Source organism: Lycorma delicatula, chromosome 8, assembly GCF_047948215.1.
Source record: "Lycorma delicatula isolate Av1 chromosome 8, ASM4794821v1, whole genome shotgun sequence".
Lineage (NCBI taxonomy): Eukaryota > Metazoa > Arthropoda > Insecta > Hemiptera > Fulgoridae > Lycorma > Lycorma delicatula.
The window spans coordinates 122066354-122091908 of record NC_134462.1 but is presented as its reverse complement, the minus strand read 5'-3'; the positions used below and the strand labels follow the sequence as shown (position 1 = coordinate 122091908).

At 29.1% G+C, this 25555-nt stretch overlaps 1 protein-coding gene across 2 annotated transcripts in view; it reads left to right on the top strand.

The window, feature by feature from the left end:
• Positions 1–24191, top strand: part of Egfr (epidermal growth factor receptor) — a 644558-nt gene extending 620367 nt beyond the window's left edge. For both annotated transcript variants that reach the window (XM_075373956.1, XM_075373955.1), the window contains 6 exons: positions 1664–2456; positions 5216–5446; positions 7510–7793; positions 11768–11996; positions 13786–13962; positions 16025–24191. In XM_075373956.1, the coding sequence (XP_075230071.1) occupies positions 1664–2456; positions 5216–5446; positions 7510–7793; positions 11768–11996; positions 13786–13962; positions 16025–16314 (2004 nt within the window). In that variant the 3' untranslated portion in view covers positions 16315–24191. The remainder of the gene's footprint in view (positions 1–1663; positions 2457–5215; positions 5447–7509; positions 7794–11767; positions 11997–13785; positions 13963–16024) is intronic.
• The last annotated feature ends 1364 nt before the right edge of the window (positions 24192–25555 follow it).

The following is a 25555-nucleotide window of genomic DNA, read 5'->3' as shown; positions in this document are numbered from 1 at the left end:
AATAATTATATATTGAAGATATAAAGGGGAACCAATAAATGGAAATAAAAAATATGGAGATATCTCATTATAAATATATGGAGTATATCTAGATTTAGAGAGGGATTCACTCTCTGTTAGCAGCAAAGAAACTGTTTTAAAAAGAAACTAATTATTATCACCCATCAGTGTTCCACTATTGGGCAAAGACCTTCCCTAATCATTTTTTTTCTGTTACATGTTTTTTGTTGCTAAGATGACATGTACAAGGGTGAATCAAATTTAAAAGGTAATTTTGCAATTCTATGCAGCAAGCAGTTATGAGCTGGATAGCAGAGTGGGGGGTTAATGTTCGCTGTGTTACAGAGGGGGAACCAGCTTGGTTAGCTCCTCCACTCTGTTCTGTCATCAGTACAGTCATGAGTCATTTGTTGCACAATGTATAATCATAAAGTTTATAAGGTTTGATAAGGTCTACACTGTCCCAAAGGCGAGTGTATATGTGGGCCAGACAATTAAAGGGCAGGTGAGAAAGTATAGAAAATGAAAGTCGTGATCAATGCCAAGTTCAAGTCTCACAGCTGACAACATCTGTGCCATTCAAGAGCTTATCAAAGGTGATCGCTGGTACAATGTTGAAGAAATCATGTCAGAAGTGGGTATCAGCTATGGGAGTGCTCAATCTATTATCAATGATCATCTTGGCTTTAGAGAAATTAGTGCTCAATGAATTCCAAGGTTGTTGACTGAACATCAAAAACAGGTCAGTTTGAAGATCTGTGAGAGACTTTTGAATCAGTTTCAGCAAGAAGGGAACAATTTTTTGAGGGGCATCATTACATGTGTTGAGATATAGGTCCATCATTACACTCCGGAGTCAAAACTGAAGGAAGGATGAGAGCTGCCCATTGAAGGCCAAAATCTGTCTGTCAGCTGGAAATGTTCTTGCAATGATTTTTTTTTTTAACTCAAGGGGAGTTTTACTCATTGATTTCCTCTACAGTCAACAAATGGTGAATGTGGCTTACTACTGCCAGCTGCTAAGTCAACAAAAGCTGGCTACTGAAACAAAAGACAGGGTATGTCCATCAGAGATGTTATCCTTCTCCATGACAACGCCAGGCTGCACACTGTGATTTTGACAAGGTATAAATTGGAAGAAATGCACTGGGAAACCCTCCACCACCCTCCCTACAGTCCAGATTTGTCCCTATATAACAATTTTTTCTTTGCGCCCTTTAAAGAATTGCTTAGAGGGAAATGATTTCAAAACAATGATGTTGAGGAGCAATGTGCACAATTGGTTTGATGACTCCTCCTCAAACATTTTATGAATAAGAAGTATTCAAGCTTTCAAATCACTGGCAAAAGTTTGTAAATCGTGCGGGGACTATATAGAAAAACGATGAAGGTATGAATTGTGTATATAGTTAATCAATAAATTAAAAAAAAAAGCTACCATTTATATTTGATTCACCCTTGTATTTAACATCTGTGACTGTAGATTATTTTTTTGACATTTATAAAAACACACTTGTTTATGATTATTAGTTCAATTATTCTGTTATGTTTATAGATTGATGTTATTGTTATTATTATTACTATTATTATCTTTTTGCCAGTTTTAAAATTAAAATTTGTATTGTAATTTATGTTTACTAATCTTTTTTATGTCTGTTTTCAGGTGACTCAGGAGTGTAAACCATGTGCTCTTGAATGTAGAGGATGTTATGGACCTGATAACAATCATTGTCATAATTGTCGGAATTATAAAATTTTTATTAACGGCCATCCTGGTGATAATACAACTTCTTTTAATTGTACTGCATCATGTCCACCTGAAATACCACATAAAGTATTTCCAGAAGGTAACGGTGAACCATATTGTTCAGTTGAGCCGGTTGGACTAACATTTCGTGTTAATGATGATCAAAGACCGGCCGTATTAGGTGCTATTGTTGTTTGTGCACTGCTTCTTATATTGTTTTTATTAGTTGTATTTTATCAGTGGAGAACAAGAGCAAAAGCAAAAGAAAATGCTGTTAAAATGACTGCAATATTGCAAGGTCTTGATGAGCCATTACGTCCAACAAATGTTAAACCGAATCTTGCTAAATTACGTATCGTAAAGGAAGCAGAATTAAGAAAAGGTGGTATTTTAGGTTATGGTGCTTTTGGGACTGTTTATAAAGGTGTTTGGGTACCTGAAGGTGAAAACGTTAAAATTCCTGTTGCAATTAAAGTTTTACGTGAAAGGACTGGTGCGAATACAAGTAAAGAATTTTTAGAAGAAGCTTATATTATGGCTACAGTTGAACATCCTAATTTGTTACAGTTACTTGCAGTTTGTTTAACATCACAAATGATGCTTGTAACCCAACTTATGCCGCTCGGATGCCTTCTTGATTATGTTCGCAATAATAAGGATAAAATTGGTTCAAAACCGTTATTGAATTGGTGTACTCAAATTGCCAGAGGTAAATTTAACATTGTTATTATATTTACTAATAATGGTAATGACTGTAATTACACAATCTTATTGTGAATTAATATTAAATTAAGTAATACTGTAGCACTTTCTTCTTTTCAGAACATAAATATAGCATGATGACAATAAAAGTTTTTTAAATCGAATGATAGTTAGTCAGTTTTACTAAAATCTCTATTATCTAAAAAGGTTTTTTACCTGTTGAGATTTAGATTGTTTATTATTTGTTTTATAATTACTATAACTAATATGAATACAAACATAAATGTTAAGACTACAAAATATATTAGCAGATGTGTAGTGCTTAAAAAAAAATCTTTGTGTAATTTGTTACTTAATTGTTCTGATTTTATTCGTATATGTTTTCCCTACAAAATCTAATTGAAACTAAGAAATATTAAATTAAGCATACAGCTTAAAATTAAATTAAATTGCAGTTTGCTTAGTTATTAAATTTAATATTTTTTAAAGTTTACTTAATATAAAAAAGTGATTGACATTTGATCAAACAACACTTATAAAAATTTGAGTTCATATACTACAGTAGAGTGTAACTAATCATAGCGACTGAGTCAATGACCTGACTTCTTTCATTATCTTAACACTCTTACAATACACTTTATTGCACTGTAAGAAGTCTTACAATTGTAGGACTGTTCTTGATTTTTATTTTCAATTACTGCTTCTCAGGTAATCATTACAATATTTTAATTGCTCATCAGTGAACAAATTTTTCATCTGTTCTATCTTGCATAAAGTTGCAAATATCGAATTTTTATGTTAAATTGATAATAAACTTTGAATATTTGTTTTAATATCTAATTAAATATATTATTATATAATAATAATATTAATAATGTAATTATATGTATTATATTTAATTTAATATTTATTATAATAGAAGTTTACATGTTGTTTTTTACATACTGTTTTTTTTTATTAGTCTTTTCACCCGTTTTTTTTTATTGTATTAATACATTTTCCACAGTCTTTTATTACTTCATCAAATGGATCTTTAATATATTCAAATATTAAGTATGACAGAAAGCATACTTAGCCATTTCTATCTGTTATTTAAAACACTTAAAATATTTTTTTTAATATAAATTAGTTACATCATACTAAAAAAAAATTATGCAAATTTACAAAGTGAATAATTACAATATAGTTAGTATAAAAACTACTGAAAATTTGAAAAAAAATTCTCTGTAAATTAATACCAAACTCTTCAAAATATATAAAATTACTAAAATGTTTAATAAAAATTTCATTAATGTTATTAGATAAAAAAATAGTAAATTCAAATGTCTTAATAATAATGAAATGTTTGAATAAAATATAATAATTGTAACACATTCTGTGCATTCAAGTGCATGCTCACCATAAACTTCAACAAACAATCGTGATTCTGCAACAGTTTTCTTTAAATGATAACAGAAAATCAATGCTGTCCACAAATCGTAATTTGTAGGTACAAAACTCTACTTGTTTAACGCTAATTAAAACTATGTTGTTGTTGAAAATTGTATTGTTCTGAATTGAAAATCTTTGTCAGCTGTCAAAGAAAGAAAATGATGTGGTTTGACAGTAATTACATTGACGGCTAGGGCCATCTATGGGCAAATTCCGGTTTCATATTTACACACCTGGTACACTTACTGCTTTTTGTTTCTTGTATTATATGAGCACTGTATGATATCTACTTCAGCAGATATTTTAAAAAATTCTCCTAAAAAATTAAAATAGAAAAAAAGTTTATTTCATCTTTTAGTTGATTTTAATTAACTTATCTAGAAGATGAAACTAACTTCTTTTCTATTTTAATTCTTTAACAAAATGTATTTTAAAATATCTCATGAAATTGTTGTTGCTGTGAAAGCACTCTTATATCACAAGAAGCAAAATGTGCAGTAAGTGTAATTTTTATTATTGATAATAATTAATTATTATATTGCTATGATGCTCAATTGCAGTTTCATTAACAAAGATGTATTATTATGGAAGTATGCTTATCTATTTATGGAGATTGGTTAACAGAAATAAGTGCTACTACCAAAAAGTGTTGTAGGTAACCTGATATGAGATATAACTCACCTGCAACTGACACAGCCATTTTCAAGAAAACCAGCATCCCATACTAATCTTGTTAAGAAACGCTTAGAGTTCCATTATCTTCTTAACTGAGCCACACACTTTTGCACTGCAGTATCTCAAACATGCAATAAAACCTTTTACTATACTTGCACTTTGTGTGTCTCAGGGAATGACTTTAACGTTTTATTTGTATTTAGCAATAATGCATTGTATATATTGCTGCTTTATTTAATAGGAAATATGATGAACTTAAGAAGAGAAAAAATACAACATACATTTGTATTAATTTGACAAACGTTTTTTTTAAATGTATGTTTACATGCTAAAAAAAATTGTGCACTTTTTTTTACGTGTGATTAGTCTAAAGTACTAGTAATTCACTTCAGCAGTGCTCAAATGGTAAATTAAAGGCAGCCAAATTGTGTAATATTAAATTTATATAAAATTTATTCTGCTGCTAAGATGGATTTTAATATAATATGAATATACCAATTTCATTTTTGTAATATATATTATTTTTTTAATGTTTAACTTATTCTGAAATTTATCCTCTATCATCTTCGATTTTTATATTTTATAACAATCTTTTACAAATGTAAATATCATGAAATCTGTTGAATTGTAATTTAAAAAAATTGTATTACATTATTTTAGGAATGGCTTACCTAGAAGAGAAAAGATTAGTACATAGAGATTTGGCTGCAAGAAATGTTTTAGTTCAGACACCAAATTGTGTTAAAATTACTGATTTTGGGTTGGCTAAGTTATTGGATATTAATGAAGATGAATATAAAGCAGCTGGTGGAAAAATGCCTATTAAATGGCTCGCACTTGAATGTATTCAGCATAGAATATTCACTCATAAAAGTGATGTTTGGGCATTTGGTAAGTTATTTATTAATAACCATTATTATTGTACATGTTAAAATTATTAATATAGTAATTTTACAAAGACTTTGTGTATAAAAGATTTTGTTCAATATCATTGTTTTTATAACATTAAAAATGAGTTGGAGAATTTGTAATTTATCATATATGAAAACTGTATACCCAACTTAGATATAAATTGAGCCAACATTTAGATTACAGATATTTACTATGAACAAATACATGTTTTTATTTCCTTGTATGAAGTACAAGCATGTATTGTAATCGCAAAAAATTTTGGTTTTCAGATTTCAGTGGAAATATTCATTTTGATCATTCCTGAATCCATTTTGACTAATTTTGGCATGATGTCTGTACTTACTGTCACCAAATGGTTCAATGGAACGTGGCATGTAATAACCTTGTAGTAGCCCTGAGAAGGGCGGTTATCATCAATTGGCTTTGACGGCTCATTGTAACTAATAACCTTATGGTAGCCCTGAGAAGGGCCATTTTTTGCATTAGCTCGAGAAAAGCTGTTAGGTCTGGAAGCTGGTCTCCGGCGAAGTCAGGGAGTTGCAACTCATCCATTGAAATCAGACTGAGCTTCCCCTTAGCAGCAATTAGGTCCTCACTACAGCACCACTACTTGTAGTGGTGGCCTCCAGAGCCCTGTAGAGTCGGGTCGGCGTCAGTTGTCTTTCGCCAGCGTGGCCAAGGCAGTTCTCCCTGAGTGGTCCCACACTGGATCAGTTCCTGCTGCTGAGTCCACCGGCCAGGGCGATTGAAGTCCAGCGAGCTGGAGCAGGAAGGTAGCATCTGTATTCAGCGGCCTCTCGGCGGTCTGGCCAAGCCTGCTGCTTCGACAGGGATGTTGGCATTCAATTACTGATTTGGTCCCATGTTGAGGCGACCAGGGAACTTCTTCTGTCTTCTTCCATCTTCTTCTTCTTCTCCTCCAGGTGGTGGTCAACAATGAATTAAAATTTCACTCTCGTACACACTCTTTTATTGGTGCCTGAGAGTGGTGGGGCTGCTATGGTGAGAGAACTGCACGGTGGGAGTGATGCTTGTATCAGCACGTACGTATACTGTGCTCCTACTGACATCTGAGCTGTTACCATTGTCGTCTGCCAATATTAAATTAGGCATATATGTGGTTACAATATGTATATATGTATGTATGTACATATGTACATATGTATGTGTCTTGCATAACTCAAAAACGATTAGGCATAGTATGTTGAAATTTTGTATTTAGGACTGTTGTAACATCTAGTTGTGCACCTCCCCTTTTGATTGAATTGACTGCAGTAAAAGTGTCCAAAAAAGCCCAAAATCCAAAAAATTGGAGTTTTAACTTTTTTTTTACTTCAGTAATAAGCCCTTATTGAGAACTTTACAGCAATATATCATAAGTAATACTTATTTTTATTAGTTCCAGATTTATAGCCAAATAAAATTTTAATTAATATAATATTTTAATCTTACAAGGGGGAGGCACATGGGTGTGAATCTGTAAAAGAATTCCCCTTTTATTTCTTTTTTAACTTTTTTTTTTAATTTAAATATATTCATTTATTAATAATTATTAACCTACCTTCTGATTATAAAAAAAGTTTTACAATAAATGCAGTAATTACAATAAAAAACAATATGAAAAAAAATCAGAAGTTATTAGTGAAATAACATTTTATGTACTTTTAAAAATGTGAATATGTAATATAAAAGGCACACAAGGAAGTCATGTAGTGTCCACATCAATTTTTTTTATTACGATTATTAATAATTGTAATATACAGAGTTTCTTAGTTTAAAGCTGTGGTCCTGAACTTGCTGTTCAGTATTCGTATCTTCTTCCCAGTATAACTTTTCTCACATGTAATTATTGTTTACAGGCTTAATTTTTAAACATTATCTTAGTTTTATGCTAATCTCAGGAAAGTTCAGCAACACTATTCCAATATACCTTTATTATTAAATAATTTTTTTTAATAAATTCTTGATGTATTATTTTACTGCTTGTTTTAAAATTTAATTATAAGAAGTTCACTTTAATTATACTAAATTTCTTTTCATAGGTGTTACCATATGGGAATTATTAACATATGGAGGTCGGCCATATGAATCTGTGCCAGCAAGAGAAGTTCCAGAATTATTAGAGAAAGGCGAACGTCTTCCGCAACCAAATATTTGTACAATTGATGTTTATATGTTAATGATTAAATGTTGGATGCTTGACGCTGAGAGTAGACCATGTTTTAAAGAACTTGCTGATGAATTTGCTAAAATGGCCCGAGATCCTGGTCGATATCTTGTCATCCAAGGTGATCGATTTATGAGATTACCATCATATTCTTCTCAGGTAATTTACTTTATTAATTTGTCTTTATTTAAAGATATTATTCTTGCAATAAAAATTAACAAAAAAACATGAATTGAAAACATGAATTTCTGTTAATTAGTATTACCTGAAGTTAATTAATATTTGTCTTTCTATTGAAAGTAGAATAATTTCAACAGTTGGACTGATGAGTAAATAAATATATATTAACTTTGATTGTAACATAAAAATCCATTTTGTGGACTACATCAATATAAATTAAATTGCAAATATAAAAAGAGGAATTATAATATAAAAAATAGATGTTTCAAAGTGATACTGGCTTTTCAATATGTGTCCATTATCAATTACCATAATCTGCCCTGTGACTGCAACACAATGGCGACATTCCTCCTCCCACCTCGAGCACTCAAAAATGACATGTTCAGGAGTGTCAAGTTCTTGGCAGTATTGGCACAGAGGACCCTCCACTCTTCTCCTTCCATGTTCATAGAAATGGAAGGCTCCATGACCAGTCAGGAATTGGGTGAACCAGAACCCCAGCTCCCCAAAATCCCTCCCAGCCCATGGCTCTATTCATGGAATTAAGTGATGCATCCACCTGGCCTGCCAGGCCATCTTGTAGTCGATGCATCCCACCTGGCCTGCCAGTCTCTGGGGACTGCTGCTCTTATCTCCTCATTAGGCTTCCCCTGATAACTCATTGTTCTAGCCTTTATTAACTGCTACATTGGCGGCATGCCTGCAATCACCAGCAGCACCTCTGTAGACAACGAGGTGTATGCTGATGCCATCCTTAGGGCCATCTGATGCTGAACACTTTCCAACACTTTTTGCCTCTTATTATGTTCTACCAATACTGCTCTTGCCCAAACTGGAGCACCATAAAGCAAAACTGAGTTGGCCACCTGGGCATAGAGCCTCCTCTTGCTCATTCAAGCAAGACATCAACTTTTGACATCAGCCTCTTTCTGTTTTTTGACATTCATATCGAGCCTCTTGCTCCAACTTTTGCCATCAGTTTAATGAGGTTCTTGATGGCCTGTCCAGTCTTCTCACATGTCTCTTGTACATGATTTGTAAAGGACCATTTACTATCTAATCATATCCCAAGATACTTGGCTTTCACTCGTTATTGGGCTACTATCCTATCAATTGTAAGTAGGAAGGGCCCCAGTCATTTTCTCCCTGCCATAGGTACAAACAATGTCTTCTCATGCAACAGATGTTTAAAAAATGTCAAAAAATAGATGGTTGAAGTCCATATTAATTACCTAAATACAAACACGTGAAAAAATGTTGAGGTAAATACATTAAATATAAAAAAATTACTTCAAAATAATTCATAATTCAGAAGCCACTGTTGAAAATTATTTTGAGCACATATTTGTATACACGTTGAATGAGATGCAGATAAATTGTGTTTTTAATATTATATACAGTAATTTAATGCATATACAATTTCGATTTAGAATTTTTATAAATTATTCCTTATTTCTCTTGCAATTTAATTTCAATAATTATTTAACATAGCTCATTCTTCTAAATCAATATTGTGTCTTAACACTTTTCTTTCCTAATAACTACTCCTTACTCTTGTAACACACAGACATGTACAATTGTGTGAAAAGAAACTGTTACATTTTTTAATAAGCATGTATTAATATTGTGTTAGTTTTAATATTTTGAAAATATTTTTACTTCTTTGTACAAAGTATAGGAAGTATTGTGATTGCGAAAAATTTTGGTTTTCAGATTTCAGTGGAAATATCCATTTTGACTAATTTCGGCATGATGTCTGTATGTATCTATCTCGCATAACTCAAAAACGATTAGCTGTAAGATGTTAAAATTTTGGATTTAGGACCGTTGTAATCCAAAAAATTTGAATGTTGGACTTTTTCTTGAATGCAGAAATAAGTTCTCATTGAGAACTTTTCAATGATATATCATAAGTAGTACTTATTTTCATTGGTTCCAGAGATATAACCAAATAAAATATTGAAATATTAAAATGAAATATTTGGGTCTTACAAGGGGAAGGCACGTTGGTTCGAATCAGACTTCATCTCCTTTTTTTTATTTTAAATGTATTGATTTATTAATAATTATTAATCTCTGACTGTAAAAAAACTTTTACAATAAATAATTCAATAATAAAAATTTAAAAAAAATATCAGAAGTTATTAATGAAATAAAATTTTAGGTACTTTTCATTTTAAAAAAATGTATGTAATTTAATAGGCATACAAGGAAGTCATGTAGTGTCCACATCAGATTTTAAAATGTCCTATTGTGCTGCATTTAAAGTTATAATAATTTGTTCTTCATTTTAAATATAATTTTCTAATTAGATAATAAACTTCTTATATAGATAGAATTAATAATGTTTCATTAATTGAAATGGTAAATGATTTTCCCCTTCACTAGTATTTGGGCAATATATTCCTGATAGGATAGTAAACTCTTATAATTATTCAATTGCTCATTTACATACCTCATTATGATACAAATTAAACTTTATTAATAGCAATATAAACTTGTAATTTTATGTAAACAAAAGAATGTTTTTAAGCTTTTACAAAAGTGAGTTTGCGTTCACAAAGAAAGCTATTAATTTTTCTTATGATTGACTGCCAGTTTAGTAAATAAAAACTTTATAAATGATAACTTTGATTACCTCATCTTAACACTTATCTGAATTTAGATCATCATTAGTCGGATTTGAATACTAGATCGTGGATACCGGTGTTCTTTGGTGGTTGGGTTTCAATTAACCACACATCTCAGGAATGGTCGAACTGAGAATGTACAAGACTACACTAAATTTACACTCATACATATCATCCTCATTCATCCTCTGAAGAATTATCTAAACGGTAGTTACCGGAGGCTAAAAGGAAAAAGAAAGATCATCATTAGTACCAGTTATCAAGTAATGTTTTCATAACTGATTATCCTGCCATTAATATTGCTTGAGCCTAAAAATTTCCTGTAAACAGTAATGGATATGTTTTTAATCATATCATAAATAAATATTGCTTTTTTTCCCCATCTAATCTTCACCGAAAAAATCTTTTTAAAAGGTAAAAATTTGATGTGGACAACACACAACTTCCTTGTACGCCTATTAAATTACATTTACTCATTTTTTTTTAAATGAAATGTACATGAAATTTTATTTCATTTAAAACTTCTGATATTTTTTTATTACTGAATTATTATTCATCATAATTTTTTTTTTACAAAGGGAGGATAATAATTATTAATAAATCAATATATTTAAATTAAAAAAAATAAAATAGAAAAAAAGGAGATGAAGTGTGATTCAAACTGATGTGCCTTCCTCCAAATATTTCATTAATTAAAATTTTATTTGGCTATAATTCTGGAACCAATGAAAATAAGTACCACTTATGTATATTGTTGAAAAGCTCTCATTGAGGGCGTATTACTGCAGTTAATTCAAATTTTTTTTGGATTTTGGGCTTTTTTGGACGCTTTTGGTTCAGTCCAAAAGGGAAGATGCACAACTAAATGTTAAAAACAAAACTAAATCCAAAATTTCAACATCCTATGGTTAACTGTTTTTGAGTTATGCGAAATACATACAAGTACATACATATGTACATACAGATGTTACACTGAAACTGTTAAAATGGATTCAGGGATGATGAAAATAGATATTTTCATTGAAATCTGGAAATCAAAATTTTTCACGGTCACAATACTTCCTTATGCTTCGTACAAGGAAGTAAAAAGTTAATTATTTGCTCACAGATTATCAAGAATTGATTTTAAATTAAATCGCTTGTAACTATTTATTTTTGGAATTTTTTCTAATCTATAGATGAATTTTAGGTATAGATTTGTATAACTTCAATTGTCTGCTGTAAGTGTTAACTTAAAAATAATGAATAAGTTTTAAATTTTTTTATTTATTCAGTATTAAAATTATGATTCATATTAATTTAAGAATTTTTATATTTATATAGGAAGAAAAAGAACCAGTATCAGTTGAAGGATCTGAGGGTTGTGTTCCTGCAGAAGGTGAAGGTTATTTACAGCCCCATCCTAAAGGACCAAACCAAGGGGTGGTACACCTTCCTGAATCACCAACACCTCAAAATCAGACCAACTGGGACCGTGAAATGATGAGAACTGCTTCTGCTCCTGATCAGCAAGTAGTTTTTCGTTATTGTTCAGATCCTCTTGCTGCCAGAGGTAGGCTTTGATATATGTTGGGTGTTAAAACATAAAGCTAAAAATTAGTCTTTTAAACAACCTACTCAAATGGATATGATAGGTAGTAAGAAATTAAAAAAATTGTTTAGGAAATTTTCCAAATTTCTCTGATAATAGTATATTATTCCAATTAAAGATAAGAAGAATACATACAATAAACAGATGCCTCTTGAGTCCAGAAATAATCTATAATTGAGACTCTTACAGGGAAAAATAACAAGGAGGTGTAAAAATGTAAGCACTAATGAAACAGCAGTAGGTTAATCCATGAATGAAATTGATAAAATTATGCAGTTGTGTGTAATTTTCCTGCTTACATTATTTTATATGTTTTTCATTAAGGGGAATTGTGATTTCCAAATATTTTAGGTTGAATTGTAATATACATTGCTGATGTAGAAAAGTTATAAAATGTTCCACAAATTTCATTAAGGTCAGTTTAGACATGCTTAAATGATGTAGGGGTGAAATAAGTTAAAGTATTGAACTTTTTTTTATCCTATTTAGTCTCCGGGAATCACCATCAGGTATTACTTCAGAGGATGAATGAGGATGATATGTATGCGTGTAAGTAAAGTGAAGTCTTGTTCAGTCTCAGGTCAACCATTTCTGAGATGTGTGTATTGAACTAATTTGCTAATAATTATTTTAAACAATGTATAGAAAAAAGTTTTATTTTTTTTATAAATTTTATTTAAAACATATATATATACTTTTTTGTCTTCAGTCATTTGACTGGTATGATGCAGCACCCCAAGATTCCCTATCTAGTGCTAGTCGTTTCATTTCGGTATACCCTCTGCATCTTACGTCCCTAACAATTTGTTACATATTCCAAACGTGGCCTGCCTACACAATTTTTTCCTTCTGCCTGTCCTTCCAATATTAAAGCGACTATTCCAGGATGCCTTAATATGTGGTTTGTAAGTCTGTCTCTTCTTTTAGCTATATTTTTCCAAATGCTTCTTTCTTCATCTATTTGCCCCAACACCTCTTCATTTGTCACTTTATCCACCTGTCTGATTTTTAACATTCTATAGCACCGTATTTCAAAAGCTTCTAATCTTTTCTTCTCAGGTACTCCGATCGTCCAAGTTTCACTTCCATATAAAGCGAAACATATACTCCAAACATATACTTTCAAAAATCTTTTCCTGACGTTCAAATTAATTTTTGATGTAAACAAATTATATTTCTGACTGAAGGCTCATTTCGCCTGTGCTATTCGGCATTTTAAATTGTTCCTACTTCGTCCATCTTTAGTAATTCTACTTTCCAAATAACAAAATTCTTCTACCTCCATAATCTCATATATATCTATTAATAATTATAATTGTTAAAATATAAATTTCAGTAATGCAAATTTCATACATATTTCATGATTTTTCTCAATAAAATACATTTTTGTAGAATAGTTGTGGAATAATCCACCATCCACTTGAGATTTTCATTTTATATGAAATAGAATAATACTGATTCGTTTACAGTTATTAAATTAAATATGAAAAATAATCTTTTGCAAGCTTTTGTTTCAATTTATATCTGGTTTTTATATGAACTCTAAATTAAAATGCAAACTGGTATGTAATAATAGCAGTATATTTTTGTATCATGTAAAATGTTTCTGTAATATGCATTTTTATATTCCTACAGGCTTAGAATTAGAAATAAAACATAATTACCACTTAATTTTAGTCAACTTGTTTTTTATATATAGTTTAAACTTTAATTAAACAGTATTAGTCATAATCTTGAGTGATTTTTTTAGAATGCGTTGATGGGACGATGGAAGGAGGCCATCCTGGTAAAAGAGAAGCTCAAGTTTTATGTGACCTTAAACTTGATTTGCCTCTTGATGAGGATGACTATTTAATGCCTTCACCTCAACAGAGTCAGCCTACCACAACCTATATGGATCTTATAAGTGATTCTAATGTTCAAAATGGTTAGTACCTTTTTTCTTTGGATTTGTACGCATATATATATATATTTGGGTTGGGGAAAGGTTTCTTTATATTGTTCTAGTAGATGGCTTTAGGTTCACATAACTCTGGTAATAATCAAATCTAGGAACATTTGTGTGCTTTTGGAGGGGGCATATTACAGAGTATTTTAGATGGGTTGTATATTAGTCTAATAATTTAAAGGTTAACTGTCATGAAAATTAGTGAAATTAAAAAAAATTGATATTTTTGAGATTTTATTTAAAAAAGGGTAAAATTTGACTCGGGCTGCTAAAATATTTATGGTGTTTGTGGGCATGAGCTAGTATTGGTACATGTGGCCTAAAGCTGCTTAAAGTATTTTTAATACTTTACTTTTTCAATGTCTGAAAAAGTAAATGAAATTATGAAAAAATTGAGCAAGACCAGCATATTTGCCGACTCAAATCACAAAGCAGTTTTATACCATTTAAAGAAGGCGGGATAGAAACAAAACTAGATGTTTGGGTCCCAAATCATGTAACAGTGAAAAATTTAATGGATCAATTTTCCATTTGTGAATTGTTGTTAAAACGGAAAAAAATTGAACCATTTTTAAAAATGGCTCATTACAGGCAATGAAAAATGGATAACATATGACCATGAGGTTGGAAAATATTATGTTCGATGCAAGGTGAAGCTCCGCAAATGGTGGCAAAGCCAGGATTGAAGCCAAGAAAAGTGATGCTCTGTGTATGGTAAGATTGGAAAGGAGATACTCCTGACCCCATAGGGGAGTCACCCCCCCCCCCATGTACTGGAGATCCCGCCTTACCACCCACCTTTATGGGCTTTACTGGAGATCGTTTTCAAAGCCTTGGCATTTGACATATTTCAGTCCACCTCAGCCAGGATGCCATTTATGTGGATGTCACAAGGACACATTCCCATTAGTGAACTACTACTTATAAAGAACTATAACAAAAAACATCACCTATGTCTTAAATAAGACAGAATGGACTAAATTATCTCGAAGGAACTAAACTACCTACCTGAAGTAGGTAAAGTTGAGTCCAGGATGCAACGTCAATGCACAGTAAAAACAAAACAATAAAAAAGTCATAAACCTTAAATCGAAATAAACTAGAATACAAGAAAGTAAAACCCTAGCAGGACCCTAAATTCCTTTCATCAATTCTCTCTTTTTCTGAATAGACTATAAAGTTTTCCACAATTGCCCACTCGGTCTGGTCCCTTCAATTTATACAGAAATCTAATGCCGACCTAATAACATTGAGCTGACAAATAGTCTCTGTGTACATTAACTCATACTTAAAGCATTGGCACAATACATGGTCGTCATCATCCAACTATTCACATTGTGGACACATTTCTGAGTCCACCAGGCCGAATTTCTGCAGTCTGTCTCTGAAGATGCTATGCCCAGATTGAAATTGTGTCACATACTTGTTCAGGTGTACCCAAGAGGCACCCTGCAAATTGCTCAATCTCCCAAACTTTCTCTGAAGTCAACTCATCAGACTTCTTACCAACATAACACTGTTCCCTTTCTGATGCAATCAAATCAGTCTGTTTCACGCTTGCAATCACCAAGATTGCTTCCTGGGAAATTGTACGGCAGCCTCCCATCACCATTAACAATGTTGAGCTCTTAATAATATATCCTGATAGCTTTTAAATTTTAACCTATCCACCCAAACAGGCGCCACGTGTAGTGTAATTGCCTCGCACATGCTCTTATACAGGATACTCATGATCTTAAAGTTAATACTCCAGTCAGGATTGACCACATGTTGAGTACTAAAGAAGGCACTACAGGCCTTCTCCATGACATATTGAAGATGCCTCTTAAACTCCAATTTCTCATCAAGAAACATCCTGAGGTCTTTTGAACTTGAACATATTTTATACACAGGCCTATCATCGATAAAAGGGCTTGCTGCCTCATCGCCAAACAGCCTTTGAGGAGCAATGAAGTAAAACGGTTGCTATGATCTTTTTAAAATCATAACTTATATAAACATATACATTTTATTTATCATGATTTTTTTAATTTTATTTTAGGGGAGCATATTGCTGTACCAGTGACAATGAGAAATCACAATGGACAACCAGAGTTCTTGCCAAGTGTAGATAATCCTGAATATCATTTAGTTATGGGTTTAGGAATTCCTCATCCTGGTACCACTAATCCTACAGTTGGTGTTCCTGGTGTTACTGTTCCTGGATCTTCTACATCAACAGTTCCACCACATAAATCATCCGAAGAAGAATCAGATCATGAATATTACAATGATTTTGATCGCCTTAAACGTGAATTACAGCCTTTAAGAAGAAATGAAACAACTGTTTAAATTGAACTATTGTTACTTGCAGTTCTTGCCAGTTTTTTTTATTATTTTTAATAATATGCATTGAACCAGCATCTTCAAAATTTGTCCTTTTTACATGATGCAGATAATATTTTGAACAGATTGATTCAGTGCAGTAGTTATTAATTTAGTTCAGATTAAATAATTAGTCGTAATCTAATTAATATGATTATTGTATTATTAATGAAGTGACCTGATGATATTTACTTAGTGTTTTTTCATGTTTAATTTTAAATTGTTAAATAAAAGTGAACTTGTACTGTGTAACATTAAAAAAGGACATTTTTAGTATTTTATATATTTTGTGTATTTTTTATGTATATAATTGTTAAATGAAAAAAGTAGAATGTTTTAATTTGTGTATAGATTTTATGAACTAATTGTTACAGTTTTTATGTATAGTTTTCATATTTTGTTAATTTTATAATATATATATGAAATACAGAACCAAATTTTTACTCGTGTATTAATAAAATAAAATATTGAAAGTTTCTTGGAGTATACAAATAAATCATATTTACATTACAATGTACAATTTTAATAGTTTATTTATTTTATGTTATTTTTCTGTTTTGTTTTTTTTTTTTTGTACATGATTAAAAAAGTAACTGAGGGAATTAGTTTGTTTAATATCAAAATAAACATGAAATTTGAAAATCTATTGAATTAAATATATGTATATTCCTGTTGTATATGTGTTTGTATAACATTCTTTTGACATTGTTTAATGTACAGTAGACAACATTAACATCGAATAGAAGAAATGTGATCAGTTTTTTCTTCGGGGGTTTTATAAATTTTAAAAATGAATGTTTTGTAGAGATGTGCCATTACTGTAGTGGTATTTTTATATGTGTATAATTTTCTTTTGTATTATAAGATTTTTATTCTATTTTTCATTTCTTTTTTTAAATTCCTTTAATGTAATTTATTACTTAATATAAAAAAAATAATGTTAATTATTATATTATAATTTAGATAATTACAATTTATTATTATGACGATGTGGCTGGATGAGTTTATATTTTGTACTTACTATATAACAATATTAAGATATATTTTGTATATAAAAAAAAAAAATAATAATAATTGATGATTAAAAACTGAATAATAGTGGGATGATAATTATTATTTCTTCTTAAAAAAATATTCTTATGTAATAAATAAACTTTTTTAATTACTACTAAAGATAATTTTAATTAATAGGAAAATCCACTTGTATCAATTTTATTTTTAAACTTAATTATACTAACTGAAATAATTTTATATTTATACATTTTATGTTTTATATAAAACAAACTATTAATTAGACTTTTCCAACTATTATTGTGTATAATTATGTAATGTTAATTTATTAAATTCCTGAAGTAAGTTAATTTTGTACGTTCCGTTTTGTTATTTTAGTTACAATATAATTTATTAATATTTTTGCTGTTTACCTTACATTACCTTCATTAAAGTGTCATTAGACTGTGGTTTCATTATTGTTTTAAGAAGATGCTATTAATGGTATTGCTACAGGATGCTGGTGGTACTGAAAATGGTCTGGGTAACTAGCTTCAAAAGACCTTTAGAAAAATAGGTTTTTGATATGAAAGCGATTTCTGATTTTAAATGTAATTGTTAGAGAAGGATTCAATGTCCCTATAGGTGTCTATGTTTTTTTAATGATACATTTATTATTTTGGAGCATCTGTGCATTATTTTTATGTATTGATACACCTTTTCTTTCATAAGTAATGTAGTGCAAATGTTATGTATCTTAATGGTATATTAAGTATATATACTATAAACAGTAAAGTTTTATAGTACATAATGTTTGATAGATAAATGTTATTTAACTATGACACCTACAAGAATTATTTTAGTAATAATTCCTTCTCTGTCTAGCTCATTACAGTTTTAACATTCTAAACTTCACACATTTTTATGAAAAAGTATGATTTTCTGGAAGAAAGTTTCCTCTAGTTTCAATCAGAATATAAAAGATAAATTATTTACTTTTTAAATTTATTTTTAATGTTTATTTTAATTAGTTGTTAACATAACTGTGAAGAAAGTACAAAGAATATGTGTTTTACCATTAGAATATATATTTTTTGGATAGTATTATATTGGCTAAAATAAATAATATGTATGTATATATATATATATATTATTTTAATAAACTAATATTTGTTTATTTATTACATTCAAGTCGAGTAAACATTCTTGTAAGAGTGGTGATTTTTTTATGTATATATTGTTCTCAAATATTATAATTGTCATTCCATTATTTTTTTCAGATTTGTTAAGACTGTGATAATGTTTATAATAATATTATTAATAATTTCTTTAAAGAATAGTTATCTTTTTAAAAATTTATTTTAAATTTTAAAATTTATTTTATTTTTTAATGAAATATTATTGATATCGATATACTTTTTTAGGTTATATAAATATTTATATCACTAGTGAAGCAGTTTTATAATTTTTCTGTTTAATTTTGATAAAGTGGAGCATAACTGCTAAACTTTCTTTTTCCAATAAATTAATTCTCATTCACTTTACGATAAACAATAAAAACACTAATGACCGATAACACGGTTTGTAAAATTTTCCATTTGTAATACTTGTTTTTTTATATACATATATGGATTTCCTAATCGTATTGAAAATTAATTAAGTGCCTTACTAGAATTTTTTAATATTTTTAATATTTAAATATTCAGATGTGCCTAACTAAACAGTTTAAAACAAAAGAAAGCAGCAGGCAGTGCCTTACAGCACAAATGGTAGAGTTACTACCTGGTGTATAGTGCATTATGTTTATAGTCTTTTGAAAACTAATAGTATGTTTTTTGAAGTTGCTCTTTTTTGTCATCTAGTTTCATTAGAATATAGTTATACCCTTATATGTGTTCCTTTGACTCAAGAATTCCCTTCTTTAAAAATAAATAAGATTTGAATAAAGTTGACTACATTATTAAAAATTACATTCCTATTTTATTGCTGTGAGATGCAACATAAAAAATATACTTTATATATTAAAGGAATTGTGTAATAAAATGTTAATTGCACATTTATGGCCGTTTTCATTTAGTGTAACTAGTCATTTCCAAGTTTTATTTTTACATTCCACTTTTGTAGAGCAAAATAGATAAATATTATTATTTCGGTTTTTAGTATTTAAGATTTTTGTTTTATTATGTATATACAAGTCTTCCTGTAAAATTGTTGTCTATGAGTTGTTAAAATAGTAGTGAATTTTAAGAGCTAAAGCTTTCTGAGAGATTTTTGACTAAGCACAAAATAATTTTGTGGTCTTGCCATTTTGAATATCAAAATTACTGTTAATTTTTTTTTTTTCAGTTTCTCTTGCCAAATAAACGAATTTAATGTATTGACATTTAGTTGTTTAAAATAAAAAACACGCATTTACCTGCCATTTAAATCTCATTTATAATATATTTTGTTCCTGTTATTGTAATATATGAGGGTCGTTCAATAAGTCCTTAGAAAAAGATAGATAAACAAATTATTTTGTGTAGATTTTTTTAATTTTTCAATATAATCTCCTTTTACTCACTTTTCCAAGCGCTTCTCCAACTTTTTTAAGCCGTCCAAAAAGTAGGATTTTGAAGGTCCTCAAAATAAGCATTTATCTGGGCAATGACCTCCTCATTCAACATGAACTGTTGCCCGCTGAGCCATTCTTAAAAGTTTGAAAATAAATAAAAAAATCACTGAGGGCCAAATCTGGTGAAACACTGGATGTTGTACTAATTCAAACTTTAATTTCATAATTTTCACCATCAAAACTGTGCAGGTGTGCACTCGTGCATTGGCTTCATGGAAGTGGATCTTTTTTTTTTCAAATGAGGATGTTTTTTCTTAATTTTTTAGTTCAACCGGTGCAATAACGATGTATAGTACTCTCCAGTTATTGTTTGTCTTTTTTCCAAGTAATCAGTGTAGATGATACCGCGTGCATCCCAAAAAACTATGGCCATCATCTTGCTGGCCAATTTCACCATCTTCGCCTTCTTCGGAGCCCATTTGCCTTAAAAAACCACACTTTTGACTGTTCCTTTGTCTTTGGAGTGTAGTAGTCTACCCATGTTTCATTCACAGTTATGTATAGATGCAAGAACTCATCAGGATTGCGACCGAAAAGCACCAAAACAGCCTCAGAGTTGACCACATGATTGCGTTTATTCTCCACTGAGAGCAAGCACACACCCATTTTGCTGAAATTTTTTTCAAACCCAATTTTTCATACAAAATTGAAAACACTGTATCTTGCGATATGCCTGTGGCCTCAACAATTTCTTGCACTTTGAATCACCCAAAACCATATCGTGAATTTTGCCAATCATTTCAGGGGTGGTCACTTCCACTGGATGTATCGAATGATGATCATCTTTTGTGGATGTACATCTACATTTAAATTCATTTACCCAATCGTAAACAGTTGCAAATACAGGAACAGATGTGCCATGAACTTCATCCAACTCGGCTTTGATCTCTTTTGGTGTTAAGCCATTTAAATATAAGTGTTTAATCACCACTCGAAACTCACTTTTTCCCATTTTTCTAAATAAACAATAGTTTGTTGGTTCAATCGACTATGACAATGAAACCACGTGATGGATGCAGCTGAAACTTTAACTGCACTCTAGAGACAAATGACGCTTACTAAAAGCAAACCATTTTTAATACTGCGAGCGCCATCTCTTGGATTTTCTAAGAACTTATTACATGACCCTTGTAGATCTAACAAAATATAATTAAACGTTTTCTTTCTTTGATACTATTGAATTAAACTTTTAAATTTTTAAACAATTTTAAGCAATTTTTAAACATTAAATTTTTAGACAGAAATATTACATAAGTACCATACTATTTATAATTAATAACTGAATAAACATTAAAAAACTATTTGTATACTAATAGCTAGTTTGGGCTAAAATAATGTTATAAACATCTTAGCTGAATTAAAAAAGTGTATTATAAACACATTTTATGGTATAGCAGTGTATTTCTGTTCGATGGAATTGTACCTTACCAATTAATTAATTATTTCATTCGCTAATCATATAGAAATTTATATTTAATTACAACAGTAATATATGTTCAAGATATTGTAACTTAATATTATTGGGTTTTTGTTTAAATTAAATCAATAATTTTGGAAGTTCGTGGTCTATAACCCAAGCTTTGTTGTTATAAAATTCTATAATAAAACTTCTTTAAGTGCCAAAGCACTTGGATTTAGTATGTAACAACTAGTTCAGCAGCTTCTTTACTGTTTTATCTTTGTTTAGAAGCCTACTACTATACGTTACATACTGGCTCTACTGTGTTACAGTCTTAAGGTCACTTGCTAGCATCATTAGTCAACCTTGTTTTAGCTTAGATGTAATGTACCCACAGATGATAAATATAAACAATATGAATTGAATAGATTGATGTTAAATTAATTTAACATCAATTTATTCTTTACTTCTATGTTTCTATCATACTTTAAATTTAAAATTACGTTATTACTTCTTTTAAAAATAATCTTTAATAACACATTTTTTTAAACTATCAGTAGTGATATAACTAATATATAATTGAGTAACTATTAAATTTAAAACTTCGGCCTTGATTAAGAATCTTATAGTTGTTATGCCAGTTACTTTGTATGTAATTACGTAGTTATTGTAATACCTTTTAAAATTACTATGTCTAGTTAATAATAGTTGTGCATCACTAGTGATATATGAGAACTATATTAGATTATACTGTTACTGAAAGAAGTAAGTGATTAGTAATTATGTTATTTTATCTGTAGTAATCAAAAATTTAATTTCAGTGAATATCAGAGCAAAAAAAAAATTTCTCAATTTGTACAAAAATTTAACTGATTTGATTTTTTATTTGGCCTGATTTCACATCCTACCAATCTTTCAAATAATTTTTTTCTCATATTGATTATTCTTATAAAGTGTTTTTATTTTTTAAAAAAAGAAGCTTTTAATAAATATTTTATTCAGGTCACACAATATTATATATTATATAGGTCAATAAAATACCATCAATGAAATAAATTTGTATAAATGCAGTAGTTAAGTATGACTTATTAATTTTCTAAATATTTAAATTTACTGTTAAAAAATGAAACAATTAATTAAATTTTTTACTTTTTATAAGCAGTTTTTTATGTGTATTAATTAATGTTTGTTTGTATGTATTTTTCATGTATCTTAGTGTATACACTATATATATATATATAATTAAAATATTTAAAAAATAAACAAAATATTTTTATATTTTAATTCTTAATTTTCAATTTTAATTTAATTATATTAAAAAAAAATTCATATATTACAAAAAAAAAAATTATGTATAATTTGTCTTGAGTTTAAAAAGTAGTTGATCTAAATTAAAAAAAAAACTAAAATTACAACTGGAGATGTGGGTTACCATGAAAATGATATTGTAAAGGTTATGAAAAAAGAAGGTAAGTGTCATCTTATTACTTTTTAATTTCTGTACTTAGATGAATCAAGTTGCATTAAGTTACAATATGCATTAGTACAGAAGGATGTGGGTCAAAGATTGACTTACATAGTTTGTGACATATAGTCATTGATTGATGTTAGTCTAATCTTGGTTATATATAACTGGTCAGATTGTATATATATATATACACATATACATTCTGTATATATAATCTGTAAATATATATATATATATATAATTCTGGACTAAGCTAACATCTGAGTGTTTCAGAATAAGCCATTATATCTTTATCTCATATACAGTAAAATGCTTACAAGTCAAAATAAAGGAGTGGATAAAGTTTATTTATGTTGTACAAGTTTATCTGTGCAATCTGTGAACTTTTACTTATTAAATATATTTAGAAAACTGTCTGAAGTTCTCTCATAATTTTGTGTAACAGGTCTTTCTTTTATGAAAAACTTTTTAACATTACTAGATGAACCGGATCTTTTAAGACTTAAAAATATTTGTGATGTTTACCCAAAGTCATTCATCATCAGTAAAAGATCAGGTATCATTTTCCTTACTATCTTTATTAGTTAACCAAAACAATAATATTTTAACTCCAGATTATGTGTGCTGTGAATGCTGTTTCTATTTAAAAAGTTTAAGAAGGTAAGTGGTCTGGCAGAAGTTTTATAATATTCAAAAAATGTTTTCATTTTTATTGTCTTTATGTGTAAATAATGAAAATAAAAAATCCTTTAACTTGGGATGTGACAACTATTAATTTCTGCAAGTTCTGAATCACATCTTAACACAGATGTCTTAATTTAACGCATTTTCATTGTTTAATTTTTATAGCATTAAAATACAATAGCTATTTGAATTTTTACAGCTTAATGTTTAATGTTTTAATTTTTACAGCAACTTTAATGTTTAAGATTGTTTTGAAAATTTTAGTGAAACAGTTGTTGATAAAAATTAATTCCATTTTAATGATGTTTAGAGTTATGAGCATTATCTGTAATAGAGTTACAAGCGTTATCTGGGTGTTTGCATCATATAAATTATGTTTTCTGGCTGCCTGTACAGAACATTACTGCTGTTGTTTTAAGATTATTAGGAAATTGATCACCCAGTCTTACCTGAATTCACTCTATATTTTGTACTATTTGAATATTTTTTTGTTCTTCATCTGTATCACCAGTTTTCTGGATTATTCAGCTACTTTGTCAAAGAGTAGACTGTTAATTCTTAATTTTAACCAGTTTTTCCTCTTTCATTTTATCATTTTGTACACACACGCACTTGTGTGCACGCACACACACACACACACACACACACACACACACACACACACACACACACACACACACACACACACACATACATATACACACACACAATTTGTTTATATCAATTTATTTAAATTAATCTTTTTGTAGTCCATAATTCATATATATACAATCTCTATTCCAGACAAGATTATTGATCTTATAATTACTTTTTTTTTATATGTATTGTTTTTAACATATTTTTCAAATTTTTCTGTGCTTAAGCAAAATATGATAAACACTTGTGAAATAGATAGTGTTTTGAAATGGATAGCAGCAGGGGTTCAGTGTTTTACTTTTGCAATATGATTTGTTTATTTACATTTCAAAACAGCAAGGAAGTAGTATTAATTTGAATTTCATACAAAAAGACATGTTACTTACCATACTCGGAATAAATTTGTCAGTGCACAACGTTATTTATGAATATAACTATTTATTATTATTATTATTATTATAAATTAATTTAACCATTAAAACAAAATTTATATCTTGTTTTAAATACTTAATGAATTTTGGGATTATTATTTATCTGTTAGAATGTAATTATTTATATTGCTGTTAAACATTATTCTAGACATAACAACTGTCCAACCAAATGTTATTTCATTATTCTGCTGGAGTAAGTAATTTTTATAATGAGAATATGAATATAGAAAAATTATATTTTAATGTAAAAGCTGTTAAAAGTAACATACATATATTTTATTATATAGACCTATGTATCAAATATATAATGTATGATTATGAATATGAGTAACACAAGTCAATCTAATTTAACTCTGCTCAAAAAGGTAAGAATGTTTTTATATGTATATGTTGAGTGTAAGATGTCATGCTTTCTAATACCTACGATACTACATTTATAAATTCCTTGTAATGCTCTTTTGTTTTGTTTTTAGAAAACAAATTAATTGCTTTTAAGTGATGTTACTTCAAATTACTGTGTGAATAACAGTTAACAAATCGTATTATACAACTGTCATTAATTCAGAAAGGAAATTTGTAAAGTAAATTTAATATTCTGATTTTGTGTACTAAAAAAAAAATTTGTTTTAGTTTTTACAACTATTCTGTTTCAACTAAAGCTACTTTTATATAAACAGGTTTGTATATTTTTAAATTTAAAGAAAGGTTTATAAATTTGCGATGTTATCTGTAATTGTATTTGAAATAATTTGATCCTGCCATGGTTTTTAATTTGATATTCCTGAATTAATTCTGATTATCAATTGCTTACATAAAATGTTTACATTACATATTTTTTAATGATGACTAGCAAGAGTATGATCAGAGTATTAATGTAAAAAAAACCTTTTCAGTTTATATAAATTTTTTTAGCCTTTTTATCAATTATTATTTATTATAATTATATAAAAATGACTTATTTTTTGTTTAGCAAATGGCTTCTTTTT